Genomic DNA, 14,800 nt, shown 5'->3' with positions numbered 1-14,800 from the left:
TTCGATGCCATTTAAAAAGATTCTATTTAATTATCAAAAGAACCGTCGAAAGGTTTAATGCAATCGCATAAATCGCTGAAAGTGACACTGCATTGCTTTTCGACCGATGACATTCCACGTATTTTATTTAGTGAATGTTTATATAAACGAACATCTCGAAGTTTGCGCGCTTTGGCTTGCTGCCAAATTTGAACAAGTTGCTAACTGCGCAATTAGTTGAGACTCCATTTTACTTTTGTGAATTTTTCTTCATGATTTTCTAATTCACCGTCGGAATTAAATACTGGAGAGCTTCAATACAGAAAGAGGACGATGTACAGGAATGTAATGATAGCCAGTTTATTTTGAAGCAAATGAAAACTGTTCGAAAAATCTGAGACATGAAAAACGTACAGCAGTTATTGCATACACTTAATATATGAAATATACGTCATGTTATGAAGCAGTTTTTTTCAAGTAATTTGGTAAAGATGCCATCTGTAAGGCATTTGAAAAGACTGACTTCATGTTTGAAATTGAATTAAGCAATGTTGATGTAAATAATATTGCTTATATTAAAAGTAAATGCACTGTCAATCAAAGAACGCACTGTGAATCTTATTGTTTTGTCCCTATCTATTTACAACTGCCTTAAGCGAGTGAATTTGCATTGCTGTGAGCTCCTGTTTGGAAGCCTCTGAATTGAGGAGAAATCATTGTGGGAATGCCGAATTTGCACTTATTTTGTTTGTGAATATCTGCTCTACAAGACGACATCAAAATTTTGAATTTTGGATACATCGTTTCCAAAATATCGGATGCAAGGTGCTACAATCGTGGAGTAAAATAGTGTTCTGTTTCGAGTGCTTTATGTGTTTCCGGTGATTAAAATTATATGGTGGTGTCCTCCAATCTTTAGTGATTCCAGCGGTGCAATATTTGGATACCCTGATTAGCGTTGTGCTTCGGTTATAACGTCTCAAGTGCTATATCGTATATCATTCATATTAATTGATTACTGTGTTCAGAGTGAAAGGTTGATGCTCAGAATTAATTCATATAAAACCAAAAGTAACATAGAATGGTAAGGCGCTTTCTGGTTTTGCTGAAAATGCAATCAATGCAGAAGCAATAACAATTCAAGCTGCTATGGTAAGTTCATTACTTTCAAAATACAAAGAAATTATTGGACTGGTACCAGTACTTAATATGACTACTAACGATTAATTAGATATATGTATTAACAAGAAAGCAATACATTAAAAAATATGGCATACTGCTAAAAAAACGGTTTTAATGCACATTCTATAGCATGTTGTCTTTTGTATGGTATACAAAAAAGGTTAATCATTTTAAACAGTGTATGAAATGATTATGGTAATCTGCCATTATCCTAAAATGCAGAAACTAAAAATGTGTATATACATTCGTATATGATCGAAAAAATAGTGCTAAGGAAACATTAGCATTTCTATGAAATATTGTAATCTACAATTACGTGATATTATATTGTTTAATGTTAAAAAACACCAAATGATTTTTATTGATTGCAGATTGCAGTTTTATTACTTTTCGTGTAGTATCTATTCTTCCAAATACTGTGTAATTCGCGTTTTTTTTTTTTTTTTTTTTTTTTAAATATTGCCGTTATGTATGTTTATTAGATTATCACAATAAATGAATGTTGGAAATTAGGTTTTATTTTTTATTAAATTTAAGTATATTCTATTTTCTTCGTTTACTTTTTATGTGTTTGTGATAACAAAAAAAATTCATAATGAACAGAAACAAAAAGTTTCATCGTGTGCTATTTAACTAAGAGCTTACTTTAACGTACTTAGCTTACTATCATATACTATATATTATTACATTCGTATACTATATATTGTTATCGTATACTATACATTATTATATAAACAATGAAGAGCGAAGAAAGATACTTTCATAAGGATGGCAACAGATTTCCTTAATTTTCAGACTAGAAGCCGACTTTAACGTGTCCTTTTCCTTAACATATTCCCATCAGGGGCTTTGCTTAACTTGTACAGCTTTACACCTTGTAAAGATGTCTCATGCTGAAGAAAGATTTTCTTCTTTGATTCTGCATTAATTTCCCAGGCAGGTGTAATTTAAAATCTGCCTTCCTACTTTGCTAATGAGACTCCTTGACTACATGGAACTTGAAAGACTTGAATTACATTGAAAGACCTATGCATTGTAAAATTCTGCTGTAGTAAGTTTAAACACACATTACTTTCCAATGAAACCATTTACAGAGCTTCAAAATTCATTTTTTTTCACTATCTGGCAATTTATAGTTTTTATAAAAGCTTTGCGAAAAATAATGTATTAGCAACTTTATTGCTATTACATGGAAGCTCTGTCACCAGTTTATATGTTCATTATTTTATGTGACATTAAATTAAGGGTTCTAGTTTTATTTTTCTATTGATAACAATTTTTAATTTTTTTATGTCATTAACCTATCATCACAAAGTTTTCTTTTAAATTTAAACAGATAAACAATATTAAGATTATTACATAAAGATGTGTATAGATATTTAAATTATTTCTGTACAGTATCAAAAGGAAAGTTATTTATCATAAAATATGCATGAAATAATCATTGTAATCTACCACTATTCTAAAATGTAGAAACGAAAAGATAAGTAAATGCATTAACATATGATCGAAAGAAATGGTGTTAAGAAACATCAGCATTACTAGTAAATACTGCAATCCATAGTTACTGCATTTTTAATTCCTTACTATTAAAAAAACACAAAACATTTTGTATTAATTGAAAATTTTTGTTCTGTTACCTTCCTTCTGCTATTTATGCTTTCAAACACTGCTAGTTCATGTTTTTTCTTAAATAGTGCTGCCATGTATTTTGTTTGTTAGGCTATTATTTTATTTTAGATATGAATATGGGAACTTTAGTTTGGTTATTAGATTTCGGTATATTTTTGTATGAAATATTTTTGATAACATTTATTAACTACTTTATAAAGTATTTATTAACTACTTTATAAAGTCTTTCATTTGCATATCTTGGAGATATATAAGTTAATGTTCTATGTGACAGAAACCTCATCTGCAAAAATGTAATGAAGGCATCTTTGCAAGGGTTGCAAAACAGTGGAGTTTCGCGGACATCAGCGCGTCTTAAAGACGGCGTATTGCAACGTTTTTGTAACATGACCCGCGACGAGTTTGCAACGTCATTACGACGTTGCCGTGCTACTTGAGGTAGCTAGTGCTTCTTTGGTTTATTCGTAAAATATTTTAACCCAAAAAGGCTACTAAAAACGTAAAGTTGATTCAGAAAACCGTGCTTTTAATGAGGAATGGACCTGGAAATATTTTTTTTACAGATGTAAAAGATGAACCCGTGAGTCTGTTCTGGAACATTTCCCGTCATTTCACATCTAAGCATAAGAATTCCAATTACGAAGCAATGTCCGAATATTAAAGAAAACAAAACGCAGAATGCCTTCATAAAAAATATTTTCAAGACAGGCCGACAAAATATTTTCAAGAAGGTAGACAGCATCCAAGAAGCAGCTACACATATTAGTTGCATTGTAGTATAAAATATTGCTCAAAAATAATAAAGCTTTCATGATGGAGAGTTCGTTAAAGATTGCATGCTCCACGTGTGTGATGTTTTATGTCCAGATAAGAAAAATAATTTTGAGACTGTAAGCTTATGTCGAAAAACAGTGACTTCTAGAATCGAAGACATCCATAAAAAATTTGACATCACAATTAAAGTCAAAGACTGCCAGTTTAAATTTTACTCCATAGCTATGAATGAAATCACTGATATAAATGATATTGTTCCCAATTAATATTATTTATAAGAAGCGTTGATGAGAGCTTCGAAATTACCGAGGAATTGGCGTGCGTGCGTTCTTTAAAGGGAACTACAGCGGATGTGTTATTTTTCGTGAATTTCAGGAAGGGCTTTTAACTTTGAAAATGCCTATAACAAATATATGTAATATTACGACCGATGGAGCACCAAATATGTCAGGAAAAAAATCATGATTTCTTGGACTGTAATCAAAACTATCCCGGGAACAAAGTTGTTTTTATACATTGTGTTATACATCAAGATGCTCTGTGCAAATCTGCATTGAACCCGTGCTTCATGCAGGCGTGAATCTTGTAAATATTATTCGATCTCGTGCTACTTACCCACAGGAAATTTCGAAATTTTCTTCAGCCCGGGCAATCTGAATACTCTGATATACTGTATTACATGAAAGTTAGGTGGTATAGTGCAGGATGTGTTTTCGAGCGAGTTTGGCAGCTGAAAGACAACATTTTGTCATTCTTGCATGAGAAACAGTGTTCAGCGGAGTGTGAAATGTTAAAAGACACAGCATTTCTTTCGGACTTTGTATTTTTCACAGATCTTCTTTGTCATACGAGCAACTTGAATGTCAAGATGCAAGGGAAAAATCAATTTATCGACGATATATGGGCTCATCTCAAAGCTTTTAAACTAAATCTGTTTGCTTGGTAGCTAGCTAAGAACGACTTGTCTCATTTCCCAAGGTTAAACTCAATACTCTCGGTAAAGGAAGAGAAGCGTAAGAATTATGAAGATGGTTTGAAAAAAACTGCATTTTGAGTTCAAACGCAGATTTAAAGATTTCAGTGTCATTCAAACAGAAATAGGTATTTTTACCATTTTGATTTTTACCATTGGATATTTTTTCAACGTAAATGGTGAAGCACTGAGGTCAGATTTACAGCTTGAATTAATTGAGTTGCAATCTAAGAGTCATCTCAAGCAGGTGTTTCTAAATATGCCAAAGTTAGCGTTTTAAAAATTACTGTCGAAAGTAAGTTTCCCGAATATAATATCTCACGCACAGAAAATCAGTGCTATGTTTGCTTCATTTTATATATGTGGACAAGTGTTTTCAACTATGAACCTTAGAAAGAATTGTTTCAGAAGTAGACTCGCAGATGCGCATTTAGCCTCGTTCCTTAGAATCAGTACATCTCACTGCGAATCTCAATATTTTTAACTTTCAAAAATGAAATCCCAATTTCATTCATCTCATTAACATATTTAAATAGTATTACTTGTATATTGTTTTCAAAATTTTAGAAAAATTTATCTTGGCCCGCCAAACTTTTTTTTTTTTTTTTTTTTTGGCCCGAGACCGAAAAAGATTGCCCATCCCTGCTTTAGATCACAAATGCTTCATTATTTTATAAATCGCGATTGTATATTTTTAATTTTATAAATTCTACATGCCATCTTACAAGCTTTAAACTGATGTTCTAATATCTGGAAAAATCCCAAATCCAGAATGGCCGAAGTCCCGATAAGTCCAGATCTCGGACTTTGTATCGAATTTACTAGTTAAAAAGACTGGACATATAACAGGACACACTGTGAAAAAAGCAAAAACTTGAATGAACTTCTAGAAAAATTCCGTTGATTTCAGAGCAGGAAATATTAAAAATCTGCAATGCCGTTGCTGAGATTTGAGCTTCGGGTTTTTTACATTCTTATCCGGATATGCTTCCAAATACATTACGAAGTATGAAAGTATGAAAGCTCATCAAAGTGGCTCTTGATGACCCTCTATATGTTTACTACTGTGACGACAGTAATGTAAATAATTTAGGAATATGATGAGCCATTAAACAGTGCTGTATCATAAGCGTCGAATCAAGCTTATGAGATAAGTTAATCAAGTAGAGAAAGTATAATATCAGTGCTACATAAACGATTAACTACTGAAGAAATTGTAATGCTAGAATGAGAATTTGTAATGCCTCGATTTGGTGCACAAACATTTTACTGATGACAAGATATTTTGACGGTAATTTCAAATCAATTGGTTGTGTTAGAGAATGATCATCTAAAAGAAAAATATTATATTTATCAACAGTAATATTTATTTTTTCTTAAAAGAATTGGTCATTGTTAGGGAAGTCATCGTAGACAGGTGACAGTTATGAGAAGTTTCACTGCATTTGTTACAGTATATCCTGCATTGTCTTCTCTCTCTTAAGAACACACGGACAGTTTTTATGTTGACACTTTCTCTGTGAATTGTGTCTAGTCATTAAATATTTTTTCTAAATCTGTGAGTTGAAACTGATATTTTCAAACTGTAATACTGAAAATTAAAAACAACAATTGAATTAAACTGAAAATTTTATTGCAGGTATAAAAGTTAACGCTATTCGGGTGTGTTATGACAGTTGAAAGCAGTCACGCAAAATGTGCGATGATAGTTAAAGCCTTAAAAGAGAACTGTTGAAACGACATCTAACGCGGAATAAACCAGAAGAAAAAATTCCGATCGATGAATTTTGAAAAGAAGTTTCTCAATTATTTTATTCTGGTTTAGTTACTGTACTCACCATTAAAAGTTCTAAAGCCCCAAGAACTCAAAGAAGTTACTCCAAGAACTTTTCTGTAAGCAACATTCTTCAATTTAAAACTCAGAAAAAGGAGACTCTATTCTTCTCTACAGAGACTGTTTTCCCTTACGGCAGTTCTCCAATTTATATTCCTGAACTTTTTTTTAAAGAATACTAACAGTATTATGAGAATACTGACAAAACGTAGAATGCATTTTATTTTCAGTACTGTATAAGTTATTCATTTTTATGTGTATACACATGTAACTAAATGAAATTATGCATCATAACTGGGAAAACTAATAAATGCAGAAATAACATGACTCGAGAGAAATTAAAATTCTCTTCGCTTTTAAATCTCAGATTTTGACATTTTGAGATTTTCATTTAAAATTGTTAGTAGTTAATAACATCCCTTAACCTTAAATCAACATGCATTAAAATTCTTTGGAAGTGCGTTTGGAAAATATTTGCAGTATACATTCTTTATGTCATTTATTAAAATTAATTTATTCGGAAGTAAAAGTTTACATTTCTATTGTTTACAATTTTTTCTGGGTTGTAAGAGATCTGATAGATGTGGTAAGAAAGTTTGGACTACTTTCATGTTCAAACTGCCATTTAAGAGTGAAGATATGTATTGTTATTGAATAAATGGTAGAGTATTCGTTTCACTTCAGTGATAGAAAAGTCCTGGGAATGAACTTCTAAAGTAGAAAAGCAAAATAAACGTAGATTACAATAGAAAGCTGAGTTAAAAGTGTGCTTCAGGTATCTGATTTCCTTCGTAGAATGCAAAGCAACAGCAGAGTATCAAAGAAATATTACATGGCATTCAATTAGGAACCAGACAGAAATCTCTCATTTTGCTATTTGATAGAAATAACGATCAAGTATGCTGATTTGCTTGAAACAAAGTTAGAGAGAACAACATAAGGAATCAGCAACGTAAGAGTAATCTAACTTCAATAAAAAATTAAGCTGAATATTGGATATTGGTAAAGAAATAACAGGAAAGTAGATGATGATTCAATAACATTACGGACAAATCATCAGCAACGACTTTTGAAATTCCTGTCTTTTAAAGATAAATGAGGAGGAAACATTTACTCATGATTACGAAATAAATAAATAATTCATTTTAAGATAAATGACTAGTATATTTTACATATTTTAATAAGAAAATTCATGAAATGGCTGGCACGTCAAATGAAAGCGGCAATTCGTTTAAATATGCATTTGTTTCGCAACCGCAGTGATTACCATATATGATAATAATTAGAAAATAAAGTAACAACATAAATATTACTTTTTTTCTACCTAGTTGTTAAAAAGTAATAAGGTTTTAAAATGTTATTCATGGTGAAATGACTGTCCTTCATCATTTTCCTTTTTTCCATTCGTATGTTTTACTGATATTATAAGTGGGAAACCTTGTATTTCGAAATACTCTAACTTGAATTTCTAAAATGGGTTTCTTGAATAACCATACTTCTGATATTTGAAAAATCTGGTAGTTAAACAAGAAGTTGTATGATCACTAACAAGTTATTTTGATGTAAATAAGAAGATGTTCACTTTTAGTCGTATAGACTGGGTTTAAAAATGCTTACATATTGGTAGTTTATCGAAGCAACTTCGTTACTCAAGAATCTAGAAACTTTTGCCTATGTTTAACTTAAAATTATTTTCAGCTAAGGCAAGTAAGAAATTATATATTTAAAGGTGTTGTGAATTATGTTACGACCGAAAATAGTTTGCACGTTTGTAACGGAAATAAATGTGTATGAATGAATTTGTAATTCAAACTAATACTGGAATGGGCGCTAAAAATTAAAGTTAGGCTTTCCAGCCAACACTACGTTAAATAAGTTTCACTAGAATTAGCATCTCAAGGCTGAGAGTCGAATGTAGGCTGTATTTCTGAGGTTTAGTACGTCCAGTTTCAAACAAGCATTATGGGCTTTAGTTGACAATGTTATACTTATTCTACATGGAAACACGCTCTCATATTCAGTACACATTCTGGAAAGCAGGAAGGAGTTAAATGGATGTTAAACGTTCATCTAAGCTATTTTCTTTCCAGGTACCTAGAAGGAGATAAGACGAGACAATTTAAAGAAAAATTGTATGGCTGTAAGATTTAGATTGTAAAGGTTGATTTACAGTTAGATTTAGAATTTAAATATCTTATCCATGCTTTTGAAGCCTTTTTATGCGATAGTTAAATTTTGGCGAGGAAAGATGTAGAGTATTCCTTAGTTTGAATAACTAATTATTCTGACTTTTATTATCTTTCCTGAACTCGTCGTTTCTTCTCGTATTTCCAGGATACAAATAAAGTGAAGAAGTATATTTAAACGAGCGAAAATAGAAAGTTAGACAGAGCCTGAATTACGTCAACTTAGCGAACGTTGTTTTATTTTGTCTCTTCCTCTTGCTAAACTTAGTCGCTGATATGCCTTCTCGTCGTTTATTAAAGTATATTGCCGTAGTAGGTTCCTAAGTCAGCCTGTTAGTTTTAAGTAGTTCCAACACTACTCTTTGTCATTTAAATTATTGTAAATTATTTTTTAACTACCACCACTTGTAGACGGTGTTACTGTTAGCACGAAGTACGGACATTTTTGTTAAACAGTTTTAATAAAATAAAAGGGCGATATAAACCTTTTCCCTGCGTTCTAGTTCTTGGCGTCTGTGCGAGAAATCGTATCTTTGCATGACAGCTAAAAGAATTCGATCCTACAACCCTAGAGCTCCCAAACATACGAAAACAAACTTGCAGCACAGCTTTATATATAAAACTCAATTAGCGGTTTACATTACATCAGGTAATTGAAAAAAAAAACGAAATTTTAGACATTGATGCACATGAGCTACTGAATATAGAACTAAGTAAATTTAAAAATTCACTAATTATGAAATTATCTGCATATAAAATGCTTTATAATTTAGACAGAAAGATAACTTAATCATTTTAAAAAACTGTTGATTTTTAAATTTTTACAAATCTTCCGTTTCTAATAAATAACCTTTTTAAAATAATTTTAAATTAGAATAATGGTCTGTAAAATATAAATGCGTCTTAAACTACAGATTGTATAGACAGGCATAGATATTCCTTTGAGAACTGAAATGACTATGAGTTTTCGGAAGATTTAGAAGCTCCTAATTAAATTAAGAAAAATTTTAAATTATCTTTTTAATGAATGAAATTATATGTTTTCTTAAAATTAATCAGTATAATATATAGTATTCATAAGTATATCCAGTATTCATTGCTCAGGAGTTACATTAAATTATTTTATTAGCATATATTTTATAAAACAGTGTAATAGTCAAAAGCATATTTACTCTAAATATGTAAGCCTTTATAGATTTTAAAGTAGCTTTATCGTGTAATTAATTTAGGAAAGAAAGGCGTAAGTCTATGAAGGTTTTTGAAATCCAAGCAATGTTGATATCGCAGTTTCTATTTTATTAATTTTGCTTTGTGTATACTTGGCATTTGTTTCAATCTCCACTGCATAGAAAAAGATCTCTTATTACATTTTTAGAATATGGGATTGCAAGCAAAAGAGGTATACAAGGTCATACTGAATTTGCCGAAAACCTATAATAGTTTAAAACGTTCCTTTAAAACAAAATAAAGATTTTGTATACTCTTACGATCTACTAAATACGTCACAGAACGCTTCAAACACAGAAATCCATAACGTCGCATCATCGTAAGACAGGGTATTTACAGATTAAATAAGCAAAACAAAACTGGTATATTGCAGCGATCCCTTCTTTTGAGACTCCTTACTAATAGCATTATCGACAATCAAAGTGTGCAAGAAGTTATGCAAACAATGTTCATTTATCAAGAGGAAGATCCATATTTTGTATCCCGGTGAAAGCACAGTCTGATTTTTCGAACACATAGTTTAGGAAAACTTAACAGTATTTGTCCCCACCTGGATTTTGTTGACTTGGTCTAATGTTTCTTCCTTGGCGCCCTGCGAAAGAGGGTAGGGATTTATTACATTCACCCTGACATGCTCGCGTGGTATAAGTTGCAAACACATACACTTGACAAAGGGATGATCCATGGCTGAATTTCCAGAGAGGCCGTAATTGGACTAGTATATTTCTTAGATTTCAGAGATTTACTAATCTAAACAAGATCTCTTACTCAGATCTTTGAGCTAAAAGAAAGGTTGAACTTCCTTTGCTCACTCATTGTCCTCCTTCATTGCAACTGGGTGGGAAAAGACAGCCTATTAATTACTTGATAAGGTGTTTCTCCCGCCTTCTTAGCATGCCTTCGTGGTTTAGTGGTCAGCATGCTCCTCGCGTATTCGAGAGTCTGTGGTTAGAGTCCCGGCGAAGGCATTGCAAATTACTTTAGCTTTCTGACATCAAAACTAACCTAATAAATCTACAGTGGTGCCCGAACTAAAATAGGTGGTGGATGATGATTCTCCGACACCAGGATTTGACGATTTTGTGCCCTAATTCCCAGTCGCCCTTTAAAATGAGGAGTATATAAAGTATTTCTCCCGCCTTCTCAGCATGCCTTTGTGGTGCGTATTCGAGAGGTCCGAGGTTCGAGTCCCGGCGAGTGCATTGCTCGCCGGGACTCGAACCTCGTCTTCAGCTTCAAAATCCTAATCACTCTACAACTTACAGCGGAACCAAGAAAGATCATGTGGAAACATATTAATATTCAAGAAAACGGAAGAAGCTAAACAGAATATTTGTCACTTCTTTTTAAAATAAAAGCTGAATTATTATACGCTTTAGTTTCCTTGTGAATACAGCCTGAAATGAAGAACTTCTTTTAGAGACATCCTATGTTATGAAGTGACCATGTTATTAACCATACTTAGTGGCTTAAAAAGAAATGTAACCAATCGTTTACTATAAAATATGCTGCTAATACTCGTATAAACTATTGGACTAACTGTAGTAACAATTGTGCCCGCTAGTGAATAACCAGAGAAATACTTGAGAAAAAGGCGAAGTAATGAACCTGATAGGTTGTATCAGACTCTTGCTATGTAATTTTCTTAAAATTAAATGTAATGTCCGTGTGTAACTTAAATCTGTTAATAAATTATTATTACACTATAAAGGACTCCTATGACCCCATTCAAAACGATCCCCCTCATAGAGATAATAAAAAATTGTAATTAGAAAGGAAAGGTAAATGAAATTTTAATTCACATGGATTACTTCGGAAAAGCTGAAAAGAGAAAAATTAATTTATATATTCAGTATGCTTTATAAGCTAAAAACTCTATCAATTAACAGTCGTTGAAAATTTCAATAAATAAAAAATTAATCCAATTTTATACTCTATATTTTAAATTTTTTACAAGGATACAAATACTCTATAATGCTGATGATTTCATTTCATATTCATTTCTCTTTGTGAAAAATTTTATCCAATTTTATCAAATTCGTCGGACCAATTCTTTTACATAAAGGATATGAAAAATGTAAAAGTAATGAATTCTTCAATCAAGAAGTTTTAATAATTCATTTCTTATCGTTAAAGGCGAAAATTCAGTTGTTCAGTCCGAATGAAAGCATTCTGAAAGTGCAATCATTAATAGTACCGAATCTTCGTACTAGATTTCGAAACATTATTATACGGGATTCCTCTAAATGCATAGAGCTTTCCTAGAAACCAACATCAAATTAAAATTGGATTTTGCTAGATTTTAAATATGTTCAAGGGATCAGTGTTGAAATAATTTAAGAATGCATTTTATAAATTACAGAATCAAACTCTAAATTTTATTTTATTTCATTAACTAAGATTATTATTGAAAACGAAAAAAGACCTACTTATTTATTTCTGGCACTATCTCTTGAAGAATGTTATACATTTGGAAAGGAAGCCAACACAGCGCAAAGAGTAGCACAACCAAGAACAGCATTTTGATCACCTGCAAGGATGGGAAAAATAACTTATTATTAAGAGAAAGGAAATGGTTTCAGAAAGAAACAAAATAACACATAATAAACACACATGCACACACATATATATGTATATGTGTGATAATTTAATGAGTAGGAGGAATCAGCTTGGAATCGTCATGCCAAGGGGTTGAATGCGTTCTGACGAAGGTAATGAAACTGGATTTCTATAAATTACAGATCTTTATTTTCGAGCAGACAGTATAATGCAGTATGATGCAGACAATATTCTAAGCTATGATTCTTTAATTTTAGGTTGTTATATGACATGGAAGGACCTCGAATTTGGGAGAACAGATGAATTTATTTAATTTTGTGGTTAATTTTGAGGTCGCCATTTATTCTTAAAACAGCTATCGTATTTTGTTATATCTTACATATTCCCCGCTTCAAAAGAAAGGTTGAGAGAGCAGAGTGGCAAAAAGGCATTAGTGAATTAGCGAAGCAAGAGAAAGTTTATCATATGAGGAAAGACATGAGGACGCATCAAGGACATAGCCTGCAGATTTTCCTATGCCTCGTCATGATTCATGACCGTTCTCATATACAGATTACGAAATACTTAACAGATAATTTACAAGTATTGCAACAAAAATATAATTTGTAAATAAGTTAAACAATAAATTAATGCAAATACAGGGTTATCCAAATTAAACTTCCCCAACTCAGAGGCCTGTGCAGAGTGTTGTATGGGTCATAATGTGATGAAATTTTAAAAACACACACTTCAGATCATGCGCTCGAGATTTATTAAACAAAAAAGAAATAGTACAAGAAGTTGCCGATTGATGGCGCTGCAGATCAACAAGACATTCTACAGATGTTCTATATGTGTGCCGTGGTTCTCCATAACTCTTTCCATTCCCAAAGCAATTCCAAAGCACAGCGGAACGCAGTAAGTCCACATCAATTCCACGAACATGTCGAATAATCGCGTCTTTCAGGATATGCCAAGGTTGCTGGGTGTTCTCGGTAGACCCGATCCTTTAAGAATCCCCATAACCAAAATTCGCATGGCGTGAGATCAGGCGAGCGGGGAGGCCAAGCTGAAGGGAAACAGCGGCTGATCACACGTGCATCGGTAAAAGTTGCCCGTAACACCTGTTGAACGCCACGAAGAATATGGGGAGATGCACCATCCTGCATAAATATCGTGTCCTGGAGGCTGCCACGTTGTTGCAGTTCAGGGATCACAAACGTTGTCAACATGTCCTGATACCGTTTTCCTGTGACAGAGCAGGTTTTGAACACTGTTGGAGTCACCTCTTCAAAAAAATAAGGCCTAATGACGAATGTTGCTGTGAAACCGCACCATACAGTAACCTTTGGAGGGTTCAAGGGCACTTGATGGATTGCGCGCGAGTTTTCACTTGCCCAAATGCGGCAGTTGTGCGTATTCACTTGACCATTCAGGTAAAATGGGCCTTATCCGTCCAAAGGATGTTCCACGGCCAAGCAGCATCGACTTCCATTCTGGCAAGGAACTGCAACTCAAATGTTTCCCGAACTGCAGGATCCCCGTCGGACAGCTCCTGACGACTATGGATTTTGTAAGGAAAATAATCGAGGATTCGACGCATCACACGCCAGACGGTCGTATAGGGCTTATCAACAGCACGAGAAACAATTGGCACACTGACAACACCACGTGGCGATTGGCTAGTGGGGTCCACGACCGCCAAAGCAACGTCTTCTACGTGTGCAGATTCCACAACCTGTCGTCCTCTACCTGGTAAAATTCCCAGCTGTCCCGTTCTTTCGAACTTCTTCATCATGTCTCGTACAGCGCGTGGTGTCATTGGTCCTCGGGGTAAGATCTTCAGCCGACGGAATACTCTTATCGCAGCATACGAGTTCTCGTCATTCTGGTAGAAAAGTTTCCCTAATAGAGCTTTGTCTTTCAAAGTCGCCATTGTGCATCAGCGAGCTGGAAACAACTGCCTGTGCCAGGCCTGTCTTCCAGTTCTGTAGGGCTCGTCTTTTAGATACGTTGCACAGAAGTTTTATTTCTGCAAATCACGTTGCTGCAATATGCACATTAACTAGTGTTACAGCGGCACCTACCGGCAACTTCTTGTACTAATTTTTTTTGTGTAATAAATCTCGAGCGCATGATCTGAAGTGTCTGTTTTTAAAATTTCATCACATTATGACCCATACAACACTCTGCACAGGCCTCTGAGTTGGGGAAGTTTAATTTGGATAACCCTGTATAATAATTAAAGTCAAGTTCTGAAAATGTCTAATGTCTTTTGAATGTCCAATGAAAAAGTTTTTGTTAAGTCGCTTGATGAAAACAGTTACACAAGGTAAATGTTGGAATGTTTTCACAAATGTTCACTAAAAAGTCTTTCAAGTTTCTGTTGATGAAAATATTTCCATTATAATGCAGATTGATCTGCGAAATTTCATGTAGAAATATAATACTTAATTTATGATTGATCGAATAAAT

At 33.2% G+C, this 14,800-nt stretch overlaps 1 protein-coding gene across 1 annotated transcript in view; it reads right to left on the bottom strand.

Moving 5' to 3' along the window:
• Positions 1-12,997, bottom strand: part of LOC118201320 (neuromedin-K receptor-like) — a 90,467-nt gene extending 77,470 nt beyond the window's left edge. The window contains exon 1 of the mRNA XM_035373407.2: positions 12,217-12,997. Coding sequence (XP_035229298.1) covers positions 12,217-12,308 — 92 coding nt within the window. The 5' untranslated portion in view covers positions 12,309-12,997. The remainder of the gene's footprint in view (positions 1-12,216) is intronic.
• Between the last annotated feature and the right edge of the window lie 1,803 nt (positions 12,998-14,800).

The sequence above is a fragment of the Stegodyphus dumicola genome, chromosome 4, assembly GCF_044657685.1.
Source record: "Stegodyphus dumicola isolate Sdum_Otavi_A_Nest chromosome 4, ASM4465768v1".
Lineage (NCBI taxonomy): Eukaryota > Metazoa > Arthropoda > Arachnida > Araneae > Eresidae > Stegodyphus > Stegodyphus dumicola.
Note: the sequence above shows the minus strand (reverse complement) of the source record. Positions and strands in the feature narration are given on the sequence as shown.